Raw genomic sequence first — 19704 nt, 5'->3', positions numbered from 1 at the left:
GTAAGCTTTTAGATTTGGGTAAAGCTGAACTGGAGAAAATGCAATTAGTTAAGGCGGGGGTTAAGAGGTTATTAACCTGTTTTTCATATTTACACATCGATTTAAAGGTGCATTATGCAACTTTTTATGTGGTAAAAAATCTTTTATATTTGTGTGTATTTGACCTTGTAGTGACCCAGCAGCTGTACTGGTAGTAAACACGCCTGCCAAAGCCTTTACTTTCCATCACAGTGGTCTCGAGGACTCTACAGGGTCAATTGTTTGGAAGGTTTTCAATGCTGTCTCACCAGAAAACCTACAAAACAAGCAATCCTGGAGCATTGTAGAGACCACTGTGATGGAAAGTAAAGGTGCTATGCTGACCACTCATACAACCGATGGGTCACTACAAGGTCAAATGCCCACAAATATCAACTTTTTTTTCTGCATAAAAAAAGGCATAATTCACCTTTAAGCTTCCAATTAAACACCAATGCTAAAATACACAATTGTAAGTAATTGTTAATTTTGCTTCATTAAAATGCATTCAATTCAGCTGATTTGGACCTCAACATGATTCGTTTCACTGATTAAAAAGCGACTTGATGAATGACACTATAAGCTTACATACTGTTTTTAAATATTAACATTGTGGAATATACCACAGTTTGCCCATAATATTCCAGCTGAGTGTTGTTTTATTCATTAAGAAATCCCACAATTCATTAACATGCTGTGCCGCAACGCTAATTACTTTTGAATTTATTCCAATTCATCTTAATTTTCTTTCTCTGACATAAAAAAGGAAAGAAAATGCTGCTACTACCTAGTTGTTATTCCATGTCAGGCGGTCCACAATGCTCTGGACAAGAAAATGAGCAGGTTCTTTGCACATCAACATGACTTAAAGCACAAAAGTCATTTACTTTCCCTGGACAAAAAAGACTTCTCTGCACCCCACTATGTTAGCAATGTTTTTTGTTTTTTGGAAGTTACAAGTTGTAGGTTGAGTTGCAAGATACAGTTATTTTGTTGCTGTAAGCAGTATTGGTTGTTAACCTTTTTGTACAAAGCTAGATACTCAATTCATTCAACTATAGTGAAGCAACAGCAGTTCCGTGTTCCTCAAAGTGACGCGTGTGCACCTGCTGAAGAGTTCAATAATCATAATACAACAATCTGGAATACATATGTTAAGTAATGCACAATATATAATAACATAATGTAAAACAGTAAATAAAGGTTGAATGTTTGAACAAACTTTGTGTTCATTTATCCAGCAAATCCATTTGCCGGGCCGGAACTGAGGCGTTCCCACGTTGCATTGATGGGTCATCTTCAATACTGGGTGGTAACTTTGACCCACAGAAGAAGAGACGAGCCTCACACCTCCCCATGTCACAGTGCATCCACAGCCATCACCTGCCCCACCACACCCCGCACCTGCCCCATCACACCCCTCACCTGTCCCACCACACCCACCACCTGCCTAACCACACCCCTCACCTGTCCCACCACACCCCGCACCTGCCCCATCTCACCATCACCTGCTCCACTACACCATCACACCCCTCACCTGCCCCGCCACACCATCACCTGCCCCACCACACCCATCACCTGCCTAACCACACCCCTCACCTGCCCCATCACACCCATCACCTGTCCCACCACACTCATACCTCACCTGCCCCACCACACACATCACCTGCCCCATCACACCATCACCTGCTCCACTACACCACCACACCCCTCACCTGCCTAACCACACCCCTCACCTGCCCCGCCACACCCTCACCTGCCCCACCACACCCATCGGCTGCCCCACAACACTCATACCTCACCTGCCCCATCACACCCCTCACCTGCCCCATGACACCCATCACCTGCCCCACCACCACACCCCCACCTGCCCCACCACACTCATGCCTCACAGCCTCATCACACCCATCACCTGCCCCACCACACCATCACCTGCCCCACCACACCCATCACCTGTCCCACCACACTTCTCACACCCCTCACCTGCCCCATGACACCCATCACCTGCCCCACCACACCCATCACCTGCCCCACCACACCCATCACCTGCCCCACCACACCCATCACCTGCCCCACCACACCCATCACCTGCCCCACCACACTCATACCTTACCTGCCCCACCACACCCATCACCTGCCCCACCACACCATCACCTGCCCCACCACACCCATCACCTGTCCCACCACACTTCTCACACCCCTCACCTGCCCCATGACACCCATCACCTGCCCCACCACACCCATCACCTGCCCCACCACACCCATCACCTGCCCCACCACACTCATACCTTACCTGTCCCACCACACCCATCACCTGCCCCACCACACCATCACCTGCCCCACCACACCCATCACCTGTCCCACCACACTTCTCACACCCCTCACCTGCCCCATGACACCCATCACCTGCCCCACCACACCCATCACCTGCCCCACCACACCCATCACCTGCCCCACCACACCCATCACCTGCCCCACCACACTCATACCTTACCTGCCCCACCACACCCATCACCTGCCCCACCACACCATCACACCCCCACCTGCCCCACCACACTCATACCTCACCTGCCCCACCGCACCCATCACCTGCCCCACCACACCCCTCACCTTATGCAGTTCTGCTGGATCACCATGGCAAAGTCCCATCTATAGATCTGTCCTCCACCCCTCTCAAAACCACTCTCAGACACTCTAAATGTAGTTCACTCTTTCAGTAAATGCATCTTGTTACTTACCGTTTCTCCAGCGTCCGCTCATGTCTTGGAGTCACTTGCTCGGCATTTTTCTTCATGTGCTTGACCTTCTGACTTGTAATTTCATAGAGCCCTGGTAGTTTGTCGTTAGAATGGCATTAGTGGTTTGGGGCTGTAGAGGAGGATGCAGCCTTCTGTTAATCAGGCCATGGTCAGAGGAGTGGAATAGATCTCTAATTACCTCTGCAGTAATCGCCTCATATATCACTCCGACATAGGCAACACTTAAATACGGACACTGGATATGCCCAAAGCTAACAGCTGCTCTCTATGGCCTGTATGTTCCTTTCTATGTTGCCAGTCTGAGGAGGAGGAGGAGGAGGAGGAATGCCGCTGTCACTTTTGGGAGTGACTCTTGGTAGCGTGCCAGGTCCGGTTTAACTCCCACAGGTACAAATCTCTGGAACGTCAGTGTAAATCTTTCACAGTTTGTGCGGGCAAAATTCCCAAGGGATTATGGTGGAGGTGTTGAATTATAAATGAATCAATTATGGGTGAGTTATGAACTACACTGAACGCTATTGTGAAAAAAAGCTATATATTTTTATGTCAAGCTAAAGATCGGATTTCTAGGTCTGCGATTAAAACTACGCAAACGGCAGCCAACTATCTACAAAAACGTATCTGTCTTGACTAATCTTTGCCCTCTGCTTCTTCTTCTTGTACCATTGTGTATATAGCAAGTATAATAAGACATTTGCGTCTGTACTTATTCAGTACAAAATAGTTTTTTTACTATATAATTGAAAGCAAAAAAGATATACATGTTGTTAGTTCGACAGCAAAGCCATAATAAGTTAACATTTCTGTGTTGATTGATCTGCACTCACTCCCTTCTTTTAATCTACGGTAATTGCACCATACAGTATAACAAAAGTGTGTTATTGTACCATATGAATGGGATAAGAAAGGAAATAGGCAGCCATTTTTTTTTACCATATTATATTTTAATTTCTGCAGAGACAAAAATGACAAGCAATTTATTTACACAAACCTGTACAAAAGCAAATTAAATTATGTAAAATATCTCATAAATAGAAGTGGACTTGCGTTCGATACACTTTGCCATGTTCAGCTAAGCTGCGTGCATAGTGACTCATATTAAACAATGATAAATTTACTCCTCAATTTCTATATCAACATCCAAGTCGCAGGACAAATAGTAATGGTTAATAGTACAATTCTCATCACACACTGTGAGTACTAGAGATGGGGACCAGAGCGGTAAGAGAATACACACCTCCAGATACATTGTGGTGGCAGCTGTTTGTTAATTTATGTTTTAAGCTAACACTTTGCATATTTGCCATCTGCTGAAATCCAGCTTGTCTCATTTAAAAAAAAAGGGTACTGTTAAAATAACGCACGCTGAGCCGGTAGTAGGCTTACGAATCCTATTACTTTTGAACATTCTCGCTCTTAAGTCTTTGTGTCCCTTTTATCTGATGTAGGGATTTCAAAGCGTCACCTTTTCTTATCTTCGCCAACATCCCCGCCACGCTTATTTGTACGACAGGTTTCATCATCCGCCGATATGCATACAGTATAGAGTGAACGTGAGAGCACTGTGGCACATCCAGAGGTGCGTGTTCTGTCAGCCGCTCTTGCCTTGCAGCTTTTTTTTTTTTTCTTCTCTTCTCTTTTCTTTTCTTTTCCTCCACCCCTCCCCTCTTCCACTCGTTCTAGTAAAACCGTCACATTAGCATTTTTATCTGCAGGCTCCCTCAAACTCTGAGCAGTCAAATGTCTCCGAGCAAATTGTCTCTCGGCTATCGTTCTGTGCTTGGAAATTCAGGCCTGGAGCTGGTTTCAACGGTTAGCTGACCTCTCGATGCTGCATGTGAAGGGGAACGCAGCAAAAATGTATTATATATATTATACCATTGACTGCGGTTACATGTACTGTCACAGGTCACATGTTGCTATATGTCAGAAGAGATATTGAACAAAGTGCTTCTACTGTGCAGCTCAACACCATTTATATTTTTTACAGCTGATATCAAAACTAAACCTAATTTAAACCAATGGTCCGCCATTGCTGTAGTACCTCCATATAGCCGCTAGTCTCCCATTGGAAAGCATTGCGCTTTACACAACTTTAAAGCCTGGTTTCTAATTTTCCTAAACTTTCCACAGCTGGGTTAGTTACAATTAAAGAAACCAGGCTGGTTTTCCTAAGAATTTGCCCTCACTTGGACTTTGATTGACAGGCCGTTAGCATTAGAGCTAATGGCGCAGCTACGACTGAACTACGTGTCCCGCGAGGGCCGAATCTACAATGAAGATCCCGCCCTTATGCCCTTATTAGGTACATGCTCCGTCCCAGCAGGGTAGGAGGAGTCTGTAAATCCGAAATTATTTCCCCTTCGAACTTAGTCATTATGGGAAACGGGGAGGAGTGAGGAGGAGTTGTTTATTCTTTTTACCGGTCTATGCTGATAACCGATTTCTAATCGGTTATCAGGGGGGGGGGAATGCCTTGGTACGCAACTCGATCTGCAAATTACAACATGTAAACTCTGAGATGATCAGAGTGTTCCGAGTTCAGATATGAGATGAAGACAGCAATGGCAGCCCCCAGTTGAGAAGTGCAGCTAATGAACATTTTGGTCACAACCTTCAATATGACATTATCAAGCATGTTTTGAATCATATCCGATGTGTTAGCATATTACTAGCTAGCTGTTGTAGCATTAGCCGTTTTGTTTACAAGTTCATTCAGCTGAGTTCAGTTAAGTTTTCAAGTGGGACAAATCCCAGTTAGTTGCCTGGAATGGGCTTGTTTATAGTGAGGACACATGTTCTTCACCAATGAAAAAAACCCGTAGTAAAATTTGTGATTGTATTTCATTTTATTTAGTGTGAAGCGTGCAGTGTGGCTTCAATGACCAAGTCTTATGTAAGCGCAAGTCATGCTATCACAGCCTACTAACAAACTCCCCCAAGCACAAGTGGATGAACTCTTATCGCAAAGTACGGGTATAACGTCGACATTTGACTGATCATCTTCGGGGGAAAGCCTTTGACATGGGATTCCAATACGCAAATTTCACTCCATTGTTAATGCCACCCTTTTCTATATTTGTGAGCAACTTAACTGAATAAGTACCATTCCAAACCAACGAGAAACCATACCGATTGGTATAAAAAGGCACAATTGCATATTTGCATTCACTCTAGTATTTTTTTTGTGTTGTTTTTTATATTTTTTTGTTATTTTGTTCAAGAAGCACTCTAAATATACAAAGTGGCACCAGAAAAAGAAAGCAAAAACACAGAGTATACTGTCATGATCGTTGCTATGGTTTTCAAATGTTATTGTAGAACAAACCAGTGCATGGGATTATAAAGATAAATCAAATCCTTCAATGAAATATATGAAACGTTTGGACATGGACTGTCACACTGGAAAAAACAAAATCTATAAAAGAAATAACTAAAAACGTTATAAAAATAAAAGAAGTAGTACTTGTCTTAACCAACGTACCAGGTCGTACTATTTGGCTAATGTCTCTCAGGTTTAACAAAAGCAAGCAACAAGGTGATTTCCATGTTCACAAGATTATTTTTTTTGTACATTTTCTTTTACAGTTTTTTTTTTTTCTCTTTCCTTCTCAGTAAGTGAAGTAGGTTCCCATTTAAACGTGCAGTAAAAAGTAAATATTCATGTATACAGTTGATAAGTATAGGAGCACTTTTTCTTCCAAACGACGAGTAGTACTTACAGACTAGTATAGACTTGCCGGAAATGCAGGAGTAAAAAAGAAAAAAAGGAAAAAAAAAAGACAGTTGCAAGTCCGGTTTCCAAACCAAAGGGGTTTTTTGCTAACGTACAAAAAGAGTTCCATTGCATCGATTATTCTTTTGCTTGTTTTACAGTCGTGGATTTCTGCGCCTCTCGATATGCGACAAGAAAACAAAACAAAAAAAGGTAGTTGACCGGGAGAGGCACGGTATCTCCAACACTGTTCAGAGACGGTCTTCACGTTTAGAAAATGAAATGTGGAAACAATCATTAAAGTGATGCTAACGCTATGTAATGTGAGGGGATGCTTCATTGTGTTTTCCGAAGCTTTGGTTTACCACTCGCTTGAGCCTACCATGCAGAAACATCCATCGATATACACCTACTCTGATTGTTCCCCATTGTGTAGATTTGTACATTCATACTATAGACATGCCGCTTCCGTAGAACGCAGCACACTAGTACTAAAAGTAATTCCGATTCTCAAAGGCAAATAAATTGAGTTAATGTTACTGGTCTTATGTATGATTATGGTAATTATTGCTCATTCTATTACAAGAAAATGTCGTAAACAAATGTTCCTTGGAGCTAACACTAGGGCCTTTCTTCTATGTCTCTTTAGCTAATGGCGCTATACAACCTGGCCAATAGTTTCATGCCACCCTATGTGCTTTCTAACCCTGCGTGGCGTGCACTGAGAAAGGACAAGGTAACTACTATCACGACTTGTGCTAGTAATTTCCCATCGAGGCGACGACACGCTATTCCGGCCATCGTCTTATAAAAGTCAGGACTCTTTAAGATCTTGCATTTTGTAGGGTTTGGATTATAACAGACAGTGAATGAGAGACCGCAGAAAGTAGCAAGACAAAAGGGAATGGTAGCAGTATTGGTTTTGAGGTCCAATTTGTATGTACAGTAAGTCACCATCCACACTGGCAATGCAGAAATCGTTATCTCCGTAGTGTAGTTGGAACGTTCCATTGGGTCCCGTGTCAGTCCAAGCATCCCCACCCCCCCCAAAAGAAACATGGGTCTCACTCTGGGCAAATTAATTAAAGCTTAGTCTGTGAGATCCAAACAAAAATTTGAACAGGTTCAAGTTTTGGTTCAGAGTCTTAGCCCAGAAGGTAGCGTAGAAAAGGCAAACAGAAAGAGTATCTCCTGTACAGTGTCCTCGTTTGGAGTGGGGTTGCAGTGAGCAGTGGGCAATGCATGCATGTACGGTATATGTAAAATGATTTCTGTACACATTGACTGTTGCAGATAAGTCAAAAGAGCCCGACACGCCATGTTGCAAGTTCCATCCATAACCCTTTTGTGTTCCTCCTCATTCCAACAAGTTTATGGCCAAAATGAGCACTTAGAAATCAAGTGAACATCCACTAATAGTGTCCTTACGGCAAAGGTCCTTGGGCGCGCTATAGTCCTACGCTATAGTCCTACTTCTCTAAACAGGGCCTTTTAGAGCTGTTATTGTGGAGGATTGGCAGCAATGCGTTAAGGTATGTGATAACTGAGTGGCACAGTAGGTGTGTCCAACAGGAGCGCTCACAGGTACACCTCCCGTCGTGTGAGAGTACCACATGTGGTGGGCTTGTACTCCCCTGTGGGGGCCAAAGGGATCTCTTCAGTGGGGTGGCCCAGCACTTCCTCCCCAGCCCCTGGTGAGCCATAGGACGGAGAGCCAAAGGCTTCGTAGGATGTAGAGGAGGCCATCTTCTTGTTGAGCAGGTTGCGGTTGCGGTCACCCATCATGTGTGTGGCGGTGGGGTCTCCGTTGGCCATGGCAGCCATAGCCATGGTCTCTTGGCTGCCGGGCGGGTCAGCACTGCTGCTGCTGCCGGCACCGCTCATGAATGTGGAAAGCTTTGGTTGTTGGGGGTTGTTGGAGGACTTGGATGGCCGGCGCTCGGGCGAAGTGTGAACAGGCATCCAGCAGGAGTCCGAGTGGCCATACTCATCACATTCGCGGGTGCACTTGCCGGTCATGGCTACGTCAGGCAAGGGCCGGGAGTCTGCAAGAGCACAGGGAGAGAATCACATTAGAACATTGGATTTTTACCACAAGCAGAATATTTGCTTTGGACAAAAACTGCACTAAGTGAAGCGTGTAACATGGCAGCACATAATAAAGATTGCTGTATTAGATGCGTGAATCTGTATTTTTCTTTCCAATGAGGTTTCAGCGCATCTAAATGTCAATGAAAACTTAAAGGCTTTAGCTGTTACCAAGCTCCATTCATAAAGCTGTTAATTTTGTCTGTGATGTTTATCACAGATTCTTAGATAAAATTGCATTTGATTCATGCAAAACCCAGACCACAAGACAAAAAGAGTAACAAAATAAGAAAAATTAAATTGACTGAACTGGCTACAACAACAGCCTCAAACTAAAAAATAGTGGCGTGAATCAGAGTTGAAATAATGTCATGCTTTACGTGTGTGTGTTGTGAGGGGAAGGGAAAGATGATGCAGAGAGGAGGCCACAGGGTCCTTTCAAACAAAAAGTAATTTTCAGATGAATCATCAGATTAGTTCCTCTGTGTTTAACAGATACAAGGCATTTTGTCTCAAAAATCATTAAGCAACAAAAGCCTGTTTTCCTTATCTGGTGATTGACAGACGACAATCACACTCTGATCTAAGAAGCTTAATAGCTTTGCTTAGCTCAGGCGCTCTGATATCCCTTAAATCCACTAATGGGGATTTTAACCAATTACCTAGCAAGGCTGTGGCTGTAGATTAGCTACAGTGCTATATTTAAAGCTGAAATTAGCAGCATAGAATGGCATAACAGAACAACAATTTCACAATATTCCCATAAGAAAATCATAGGTACAGCTGTTTATGTTCGATGTTATGTTGTAGATGACCTGATAAATGGCAAAACTAAAACAAAAGCAACAAACTCAAAATGAAATAAGCAACGGTGAGTGCAAACCAAGCCAAGCATGCCTTTGCCAATATCTGCAACAACAAAAAAAAAAAAGCAAATACAGCTTTGGACCATGGCTTACTTTTAATGTTCTTTTTCTCCTGTAAAAGATACAAAAAAAAGAAAATATCACTCCTTCTGTCTCTTTTTTATTTTCACTTGAAATAAAATATATATTTATTCACACTGTACTAGAAGTCCTTGAGAAGGCATTGAAGCTAAACTAAAAGACATGTTGACAAAAGGAGTGCGGCGAGTGACTGGGCGAGGCGGACACATGAGGACACAGTGCGGCGGGACAAGGACAGCAGAGAAAGGAGAAGACAGAGGTGCGGAACGCGCGGCCCTTTGTAGTCCGGCAGATTTGAATTTCTGCGAGCGCGCACTTTGAATGCCTCCGAGCGCCGCATCCCCTACTGCTTTCAGAGTGCCATTCCCCAGCTGCTGCGAGACTGTACAGTAAAGATCCTCGACCGATTTCAATTTGGAGTTTCACATACCGCGCGTCGAAAGCTCACAGCCAGTGCCACATGTTATGTCAGAAAAAATAAATTAACAAATGCACAATGGTCATGGGATGGCAGCAGAAATAAGATTGTGCATGCAAATTGTTAAAAAAAAAAAAAAAAAGATGGTACAAGAACTACGTGGGAAATCATTACACTTGAGCACATGGTGAAGCTAATAGATAGATACAGACGGCATCTCGTCATAGAAGGGGGCATGGCCTCGCCGAGGGGGAAAACAGAGTCTTTTGGGAAACACAATTTTTCACCTTTTTTAGCCCTTATTTATCACATACAATTAAAGTGAAGTCTAAATCAGGTCCATATGGATGTTTATTCACAGCAGATTGTTCAGCAGAAGTGAAAAAATGGCAGTCATCAGCTAGCGTTAGCACTAGCACTTGCATTCTTGCCGTCTGTATAGATACAGACAGCATCTCTGGAATCGCCCATATATGGTCATGTTTGAAAACAGTTGAGGGGGAAAAGAATTTGGAGAAAAATCTAAACTTTCTTTAATTATTCTAAAACTGCTTTAACAAATGCTGAATTATGAACATAGTTTTCTACTAATTAAAGATACAAAGACATGGAGAGGAGCAACGTGGTTCAACAGCCCATAATTACATAAATAACGGAGAATGCTAGCATGATTTTTAGCAGTGTATTTTTGCACTGAATATGGAAAGCACTTTGGGGCAGTACTCTGTTTTTAAATGTGCTATATAAATAAATCTTGACCTTGACCTTGATGCTTCATGTCAGCGTCATGTTAATGCTGACAGCTAGCTGTCGCTATTGAGTTGGGGGTAGGCGCCCATAAGCTTCTTGCTTCGGCCCACTCTTTTGAGCAAAATGTATGCTCAAGTAAATAAATAAAATAAAACTAATAATAAAAATAGCTAGCACTAGCTATTTTTTCACTTCTACAGAACAATCTGCTGTGGGAAAATATCCATATGGGCCCGATTTACACTTGACTTTATTTATGTGTGGAAAATAAATGCATATTCCACCAGAAAATGGCTAAAAAGAGTGAAAATTTCCCCAAAAGATTCCATTTTCCCCCTCGGCGAGGCCACGCCCCCTTCTATGACGAGATGCCGTCTGTATCTATACCTCAACTCCACAACTTAAAAAGATACAACTACTAGTATGCCTGCTGCTACTGCAACTGCTACTATTACTATTTCTCCTAGTAGTACCAATAAACCTCCTACTAATTTGATGATGATCGTGCAAAAACAAAAGAGATACAACCAACTATAGTGTTCGGAATCAAGTAAATCATGTCTTTATGTAAACAATAACTCCAAGTGATTTACATTGAAAAGTCTCCATTAGTTTATAATCAGAAAATGAAAGAAAAATAATATAAAGAATGTCAAAATATTTAGCGGCAGACCGACCAAAAACATTGCCAGGACAGGTGCTGAATTTGTCCCTGTCCACCCAGCAGCGGTTGGCAACCCACCAAGCCGCAAGCCCCTCTGCGGTTAGGGCAAACCTCTCTTCAATACTCTACTCCCTCCTTTTCTCCAAGTAGAAACTACTCAAACTACTCTCTCTGTTCCTCCAGTCTCCTCTTTCTCCTCTGCCCTGTCTGTGTCACAACAGGCGAGCATTCTTCCTCCAGTGTGCACCAAAAGGGACGGCAGATTATTTCCTCGCCGTGGTCCATTGACTTCACAGGCTCACGGCTCAAAATGAAGATGTCTCCAACTAGGGTAATGAACTGGGATGCCAAATCAAAGCGAGACCACATTGTATTTTTTTTTCCCCCTCCCTTGGGTGGTTTTTGGGGGGATATAAACTTGCATGTAACAATAATCTAGTCAATGCAAGAACCCGAATTGTGATAGAAACACAGCAGCTCGCTTTTTGTCACATATTCACAAGCCCACACGAAATACCACACTACAAGTGGGTCACACCGCCACATTAAAAGGCTACGCTGTGAGCGGAACAAAAAGCCAACCAAGGATACATCCCCAAGGCCCTGGCCACGTTATTTAGGCTACAGAAGCGGGTACTATCTCGGAAATGGGAAGGGGTATTGTAAATAAGCACCGCCAAGACAAAGCTATTAGCCTTGTCAGCCGAATCAAGCTGAGGCAATATCATTTGGCGCATGAATCAGTCGGGGGAAAAAAAAAAAAACAGCAAAAGTTTTCTTTCGACAAAAGTTACAGATTTTGTGTTACCCCAGAGACAGAGAGGCTCTGGTGGATAACCGCTGTGCGCTGTGAAAAATGGTACATCTCGAATTCAGCGGCATTAGGGAGTCGAAAACTTTCATTATTTGAACATTCAGTGCAAAAAAAAAAAAAAAAAAAAACAGCGGCTGAAAGTGGGCCAGCGGCTGCACCGGCTAAGCTCTCGCTCCTCTTAACTGGCTTTAGTCAGACTCACTATCAGCTGACTAGCTTACTCTGTGGGATATTTCAAAGAGGCTCGGCTGCTGGTACAGTAGCGATTCGATGTGGCGAATTTGCAGCCTCAGAATAAAAGCAGAAATGTCGTCCGTTGCCTGGGTGTTTCGAGGCCGTTACAGTCTCATGTGTGCGTTTGCATCACAGACGACTCTCTTTTTAGCCGGGTCGGCCCCTGTCCACCGAGTATGTGAGGATCACGTCGGGTTTGTTCTCAGAAAGCTTTATCCATTCGCATGTAGGGCCAAAACATATCAGAATTGTGGTAGACGTCTATGCAAGGGGTTTCCCTAAGACTCATCCACCCATCGTCTTTTCAGTGCACACACTAGTTCATCTGTTCTCCTTAATCCTGTTGTCTTCTCAGTAATGCACACATGTAATTACAAAGTACATGCGTTCATAGATGAGTCATGTTTTCTGAGAGCAATCAACTTTGAGTTTTCGAGGACATAATACATACTTGACCTTTACGTCGAGACAAGAAGTAAGTTTGCCTTCCCCTCCATCACATCCCTTCCCTTTACACCAAGAGCAATTTGTTTTATAGATCTCCAACCCGTGACTTTTCGACCTCCCTTTTTCCGGTCAGATGATTCGACCCAGAAAACATAACGGGAACGGTGGACGGACAGAGGACGCGGACGCGGAGAACGAAAGCCGTGCGCCCTAATGCATCACTGTGCGCCCACGCTCGCTTCTTATGACGGACACTGCGTTTGGCCGGACAGCAGAGAGCGGGGTCACCGGGAGGAGAGGGAGGAGGAGGAGGGCGAGGACGCTGTAAAGACAGGGATGATGATGTTGAAGGAGGGGGGGGGAGCGAGGGAGTGTGCGCCGCTGAGTGGAGCAGGGTCAGGGCCTCGGAGGGAGAGAAAGAGCAGATTGAGTCCGGGGAAGACAGCATGGCTGCCTCTGGGCCGTCACAGGCCAAGCGCACTGCCAAAGAGAACAGCGGAGGAGAACCGAAGGAGGACAGGGGCAGAAGTGAGAGCGGAGAAAGTAGTCGGAAGGAAAGGACACAGAAGTACAGTAAACATGCTCGGTCACTTTATGCTGAAAGATGCCAACTCACGTCCTGAAGTGAGAGTCTGTAAGCTTCAGCGTCTCGATCGGAACCATGGTGCCAACGCTTTGACCAATGAACCGAGCTTTCCTGTGAACCGTCTGGTCCAATCAGGAGGGGAGCGCAGGGAGGAACTTGATGGTTTGCTTTCAAATGTCTCCTAACTGTGCAATCTTACGGACTATCACTTTAATATCCTCCCCAGTTCACATATCTGTGTGTCTTTATGTCAAGGAGCATCGTACTAGAGATTGCCAAATGTCTGGAATGATTGAGGAGTTGAGGACGTTTCACATCTATCTTCAAAAGATTCTCCTCACTCAAGCGTCAGGCCAGTCAAGGGACAATCTGTAGGCCGAGGAGAAGTTTACAATATTTGAGAAAACCGACTGACAGCCTACACAAAATGTCAAGGAGCATCGGCATTTGAGAGGAGCCTGAACTGCTACCTACTCACTGGGTTCACTTGCATTTCTGGACATGTTGGCAGAAGGTCTAGGCAACAGTTTTAACTTTGTCTATAGATACAGGATTTTGTGTTTTTTGCAAACGATATTATATCACTGAAACAAGTTCGATCATTAAAAGAGTGAATTCCATGAAGAGGTCAGTTCAGATGAGTTGACATAGTCGTCATGACATGCGCTGCTTGGTTGTCAAAACACTGAGGCTTCGGCAACAAACAGGGATCCAAGAGAGAGCAAAAGCAGCACTGTGCTCCTTAAACTTATCAACCTCGATTTGGGCCATTTTAAAACTTGAATTACCTCCCGCACAAAGCAGCCTTTTGTCTACAGCGAAGCACGGCGCCACTCAACTCTCCATTAAATTGACTCTAATCTAATTTTGCACATTAAGACAGCTAAAGAAAACACTTTAACCTCCCCGGCGCTCTTGACACCCGTTCACATGCTTTCAATTTTGCGGCTAAGATAGAACATCATCTTCCTAATCAACACAGTGCATTTTACAAGGAGGAGGCAGAGGAGAGAGAAAAGGCAGAGTTTGGAGATGGGCTTTTAATCGGCCTGTGCCCGTCGTCAAAAGGCCGATATGTTTGGACGGGTCTATTTTCAGTGGCAGAGATGACAGGGTGCGCTGCCTGGTGTCATGGAGATTAACTCCATGTAACTGAAGAGAGTAAAGGAGATGTTTGTTATAGAATAGAAAATGCCGTCCTTTGTCGTTGTGGCAATGGTCACTACTGGTAAACATCTAACATATATTTACATTATTTTGGCTTACAGCTTGTAAAAACCCCAAATTCAAAATCTCAGAAGATTAGAACATTATATGAAATGTTGGCCCTCTGAAAACTATAATCATGCATATGTACTTAGTAGCGTATTTGTCCAGACTATAGTTTGGCTGGGGGTGTGTCTTACACTCCGGAGCGACTAATATGTGATTTTCTTTTCCTTTTCCTTTTTTATTCAAATATATAATTTCACATGCCACTACAGGGCACTGCAGGCTAATCGAGAAGCAGAAAGAAAGTTTGGAGTGAGCGAGAAGTGAAGGTTACTCTTAGAGAAGAAAACAAAACAAGCTAATCACGGGCTAAAAGCTCGGAGGCCACAGCTAGAGGAACGACTTCGCAAATGAGAGCTTGGAAAACGTGCTGCCGGGAGAGGCTGGTCAACGGTGCAGTTACGCCTCCCAGGTAGTTGCCAAGGCGATTGTTCAGAAGTGACACCGAGGACGAAGATTTCAATGGATTTAGTGATTTGGAGTGAGATGGAGAGTTTGGTAAGTTCTTTATGCTATAGTTATCTGAACTGTGTATGTGACATTTACATACCAGACACCTATTTAGTTCCTTGTTTATGCTTCATGTAGCTAACCATCAAGGTGTTACGTTAGCATGTCGTAGTCCGAAAAATACGGTATTTGGTTTTGAATGGCCTTTTCCTGACAATCCTCTCCAGACTGCGGTCTTCCCTGCAGCTTGAGCACATTTTTCTTCCACACTTTTCCCTTCCATTTAACTTTCTGCTTTGTTACAGCACTTTGAGAACATCCACAACTGTCAGGTCAGCAGTCTACTGAACCACTGAGAGACCATTTAAGTCGCAGGGACCCTTTGCAGGTGTTTTGGATGAATTAGCTGGTGAAAGGGTGACACTTTGAGCTACAATATAGTCCCTTTTCACAATATTTTGAATTTGTGTTTTTTACAAGCTGCAAGCCAAAATGCAAAGTGAGATATACCAAGCCTTGATTTGTTGTAATTTTGATAATTATGGCTCGCAGCTTGTAAAAACCCCAAATAAAACATCTCAGAAAATGATAATATTTTGAAAATGGACTGTAAGCCATAATCATCAAAATTATAACTAACAAACATAGTGGCATGACATATGCCACTTTGCATGTCATGAGTCTATATGAGTTTCACCTGTACATGTTTTTAATGGTAAATGCAATTTGTGCATATAACGTCGAATTCAAGCTAATGCCACGACCAGCACAGTCATTTCCAATTCCGGTCCAGTAAAAGCAGCGTTTAGACTCGTCTCAGTCATTAGCGCAGGACATGGTTAATCTCTGAACTGTTGCCAAAGAAAGTTTATTTGGGTGACTTGGCACATCATTGCACTTTCCCCCTTCCTCGCGGTCTCCCTCGCTCGGCCACTCTCAGCGCCTCGTCTCAAAGGCAGAGCCTGGAGTGAAGTCTTGGGATGTTTATGAACAGTTTTGCTCCTTAGTCTCATGGATTGATGATCACACTTTTCTAAGGTATGTAGTGTTTAAACGCACAGCGGATATGGCGCTAGCGCTAAAGCTGATGCTGCGTTAGCCTCTCCAAATTGATTGTTGTCACCAAAGAAAGGTAGAGCGAAACCATGTCTTCTTGGCATTACACTGACACTTAAAATGTGCGTATTTGTTCATATTCCTAATGTAAAAATGTCAAGGAACAAGAGCCTGCCAGAAATGAAGCTAGCGTTGGCTTGATTTTAACCATGTGCAGTCTGTTGACGTCAAGAGTTGTGACTAAAGCCCATGGATAAGAATTAAAAGCTGGCTTCCTTTACTGTGAATACAAATGAAACTTGTTGGTAATGGTCTCAATTAAGAAGTTTCAATAGCAAAAAAGGGAAAACATGGAAGAAAAAGCCAAATGAAGAATGTAACTTTTATGCAAGCCTGCAATAAAGTAGCTTAAACCGAACCGCGCTGCCTTGCCAGATATATGGAATCATTTGGCGAGCCCAAATGCTCCAAGTTTCTGCCTCATCCACACTCCTAATGGGGTCCTGTTTAATTAGGTAAAACTTGGAAACAAATTACGATACAAGAGTCTCGCTGTTTTGGCTTTCTCGCTTTTGCAGGGATCCCCATGGCAGCGCTTCACACAGCCAGGAGGTCTGCGGCGTCAAGTGCAGACTGGCAAGCCAACATTAAACATGACAGAAGAGCGCTCTGGGACCAAAAAAAAAGAAGAAGAAGGGAGGCTAAGTCACAAAAATAAGACAAAAGAGGAGAAGAGAAAGAATGGGTGCTAAATTATTAACGCACTGATGGCCCCGGCTCGGACAGAATCGTGTCCACAGGAAGGAGCCATATTTGTCGCACTCTTGCTGAGATGTTTGCCAGACTATCAGGGAGGGATAAGGGAAGATACTCCGTGGCGTAAGGGGGAAAATAGGAACAGGGAGAGCTGTCCTGGGGAGTGGTGACCTTTAAACTGCAAATCATGGCACGCTCGGCTTAGCAGGGCTATCAGTTGATGGCACCACATCGTGACGGATTTTACATAGTGACCACAGGAGCAGGAGTTACCAGTTTGCCTTAGCGGGGTCAATTTCGATTTCTATGGCAGTTTGCGCGAAACATTGTTAGTTCAGGTGACGAATCGAGATTTGCCAGCGGTTTAAAGGAACAGGCCACCATTTTTCCATACTGAGATATGTTCTTGAGCTTAGACGAGTTGATGCGTACCTGTCTGGTCAAAAAGAACAAAAATGTTGTTCGCATTTGGCTTCTCCCAATGTATTCCTATGGCTCCAAACGGGGGTGAAGTTGGAAGCTAACACACTCTTCCACGGGCACGCACAAAGACCAGACAGGTACGCGTCAACTCATCTAAGCTCAGGTAAGAACTTATCACTGTACGGAAGAACTGTGTGCCCTCAGTCACGCAAAAAGACCAAAGATGTTGTTAGCATTTGGCCTCTCCAAGCCTAGTCCCATAGCTCCAAACGGGGTGAAGTTAGAAGTGACCAAGCTCGACCAAGGTACGCATCAACTTGTCTAAGCTCAGGCAAGAACACATCTCAGTGTAGAAAAATGGTGGCCTGTTCCTTTAACTTCTTATCCCCACCTGATCCGAGCACTTTTTCCCCAGTCTGGTTTTAACCAAATCTAAAAGCTTGTTGAAAAAAGTGTCAAAATACAGACAAAAAACAAGGAGGAAAAACAGAACAAGAGAGCATCAAAATCAAGCAATGTTAATTTTTTCTCCATTGCTTTCTTTCCTTGCTTTTTGATTCTTTTTTGTCATGTTTTCGTCACATTTTGTGTTATTGTTGCTTTTTTTATGGAACATTGTTGTTGATCTTTTGTTGCTTCTTTGGTGCGTTTTTCATCGTCGTTTCCGTCGCTGTTTTGACCCTTTTTCCGCGAACCGATCCACAATCAATCTGGCTTTTAGTGCTACCAGAATTTAATCAGGAGTTGGACTAGACTTTCAAGGTAATGAGTGGTGGACCAGCAGCAGGTGACGCCAATGCAAACTCCAGTGTGGCACAGTCCAACAGACAATCTACATGTGCGCACTCCGCGGTCCCAGTCTCATTCCTAATCTGTTTTACGGGCGAAAAGCGGTCACAACGGAAAATGCGTCATGCGTGGCAACTGGCCTTTTCCCGCAGCACATGAGAGCGAAGCGACTGCCGCAGCCTAACCCAGTTGGAAGGAGTGCTGTTGAGAGCGAGGCAGCAGGTGATCTATTCTTCGACTCCTGAGCTCCTTGAAGTATTTACTGCCTGGCAAGGGCAACTAAGGGAATCATCTGGAACCCCCTGCCATGCCTTGAGAGGTGCGGGATGGGCCCACAGCAAAACAGCACGAAGCAAAAAAAAAAAAAAGGATAGACGGCGTGACTGAGCAGAGGGAGAGAAGGGGGAGGGAATACGCGCAGCACCGTGACTTTTGTAATGAGCTGTCACCTGCGTTGGCTTCGCTTTCCCAGATGACCAGCCGCTGTACAGAACAAAGGCACATGCAGCGAAAAGACACACCGGCGCGGATGGCTCGGTCCAGGGTTACGTAACACTCAGTTCACTTCCACCAAGCAACGATGGGCCTTTAATGAAACGTATCTCGGAGTTAGTTACAGCTATTGTCCCCGATCTCTTTTTTTAAGTGACCTGTATCTCCCCCAACACTCCATTCCAAACTCACAAGCTGTGCGTTCATGGGTGACGAAGGGGTGTCTGTTTACGGGAAGGGGTTCAAATCCATCCAAACGGAGCTTTTTCACTGGCAAAAGGAATTCACGAACATCATCAATAAGCACTTTTACAACATTTACAAAGTTGTAGGACTCTTCGACATAAGGAGTCAAGTTTTGTTTCATTGCATGTCCCCAATATGAGTGCGATATGAGGGGTTGGGTCTTCCTGAACGTATGGACTTTCAAATGGACCACGACATATAGCAACATTAGTGAGTTCTTCCATTGATTTTCCTTACTTTGTTCCATTTCAGCCTTCATTTGGTTCTGGTTTAGATCTGTGTACTATGAATGGTTTCGTCAAACATCGCAATCGTGTTAAACTGTGCAGCTCTTGCCTAACCTTACTAGGAAAACTGCATCCGTTTACTTTCTGCTTTGGACCAGCCAAAAAAATGCATGTGGTGGAATTGCATAACTCGCTACGTAACATTCCCCACCTCCGTTTCTCTCCGCCGCATCATATCAACATCGCAGGTGTGGGCACTCCACTTCATGATATGGCCGCCGAGTTCGTCCTGCTCGCTCCATTCCCTTCCTGGAATAATAAATGTACTGCGGACTGACTCCTGAGCTAATTAATTGCGGACAGATTAACTAGCATAATTTCATTCCGGTGGCCATCTCTCAGCCAATTATCAAATGCGCCGCACTCTTGCCTCCTCCCCTCGCCCCCGTGCCCTCCATCGCTCTGGCCTATTTGAGCAGTCAGCAGCACTCAAGACCCCATAAATAAAGCAACCCTTCCCTGTATGTCGCGCGGGCTCATTCATCTTGCGCGC

The 19704-nt window shown here is 44.1% G+C and overlaps 1 protein-coding gene across 1 annotated transcript in view; it reads right to left on the bottom strand.

Annotated features, from left to right (window-relative positions):
* Positions 1–7621: 7621 nt before the first annotated feature.
* Positions 7622–19704, bottom strand: part of pcdh7b (protocadherin 7b) — a 181135-nt gene continuing 169052 nt past the window's right edge. The window contains 2 exon segments of the mRNA XM_079579828.1: positions 7622–8537; positions 9540–9558. Coding sequence (XP_079435954.1) covers positions 8071–8537; positions 9540–9558 — 486 coding nt within the window. The 3' untranslated portion in view covers positions 7622–8070.

This window comes from Gobius niger, assembly GCF_951799975.1.
Source record: "Gobius niger genome assembly, chromosome: 21".
NCBI classification, from domain to species: Eukaryota; Metazoa; Chordata; class Actinopteri; order Gobiiformes; family Gobiidae; genus Gobius; species Gobius niger.
Note: the sequence above shows the minus strand (reverse complement) of the source record. Positions and strands in the feature narration are given on the sequence as shown.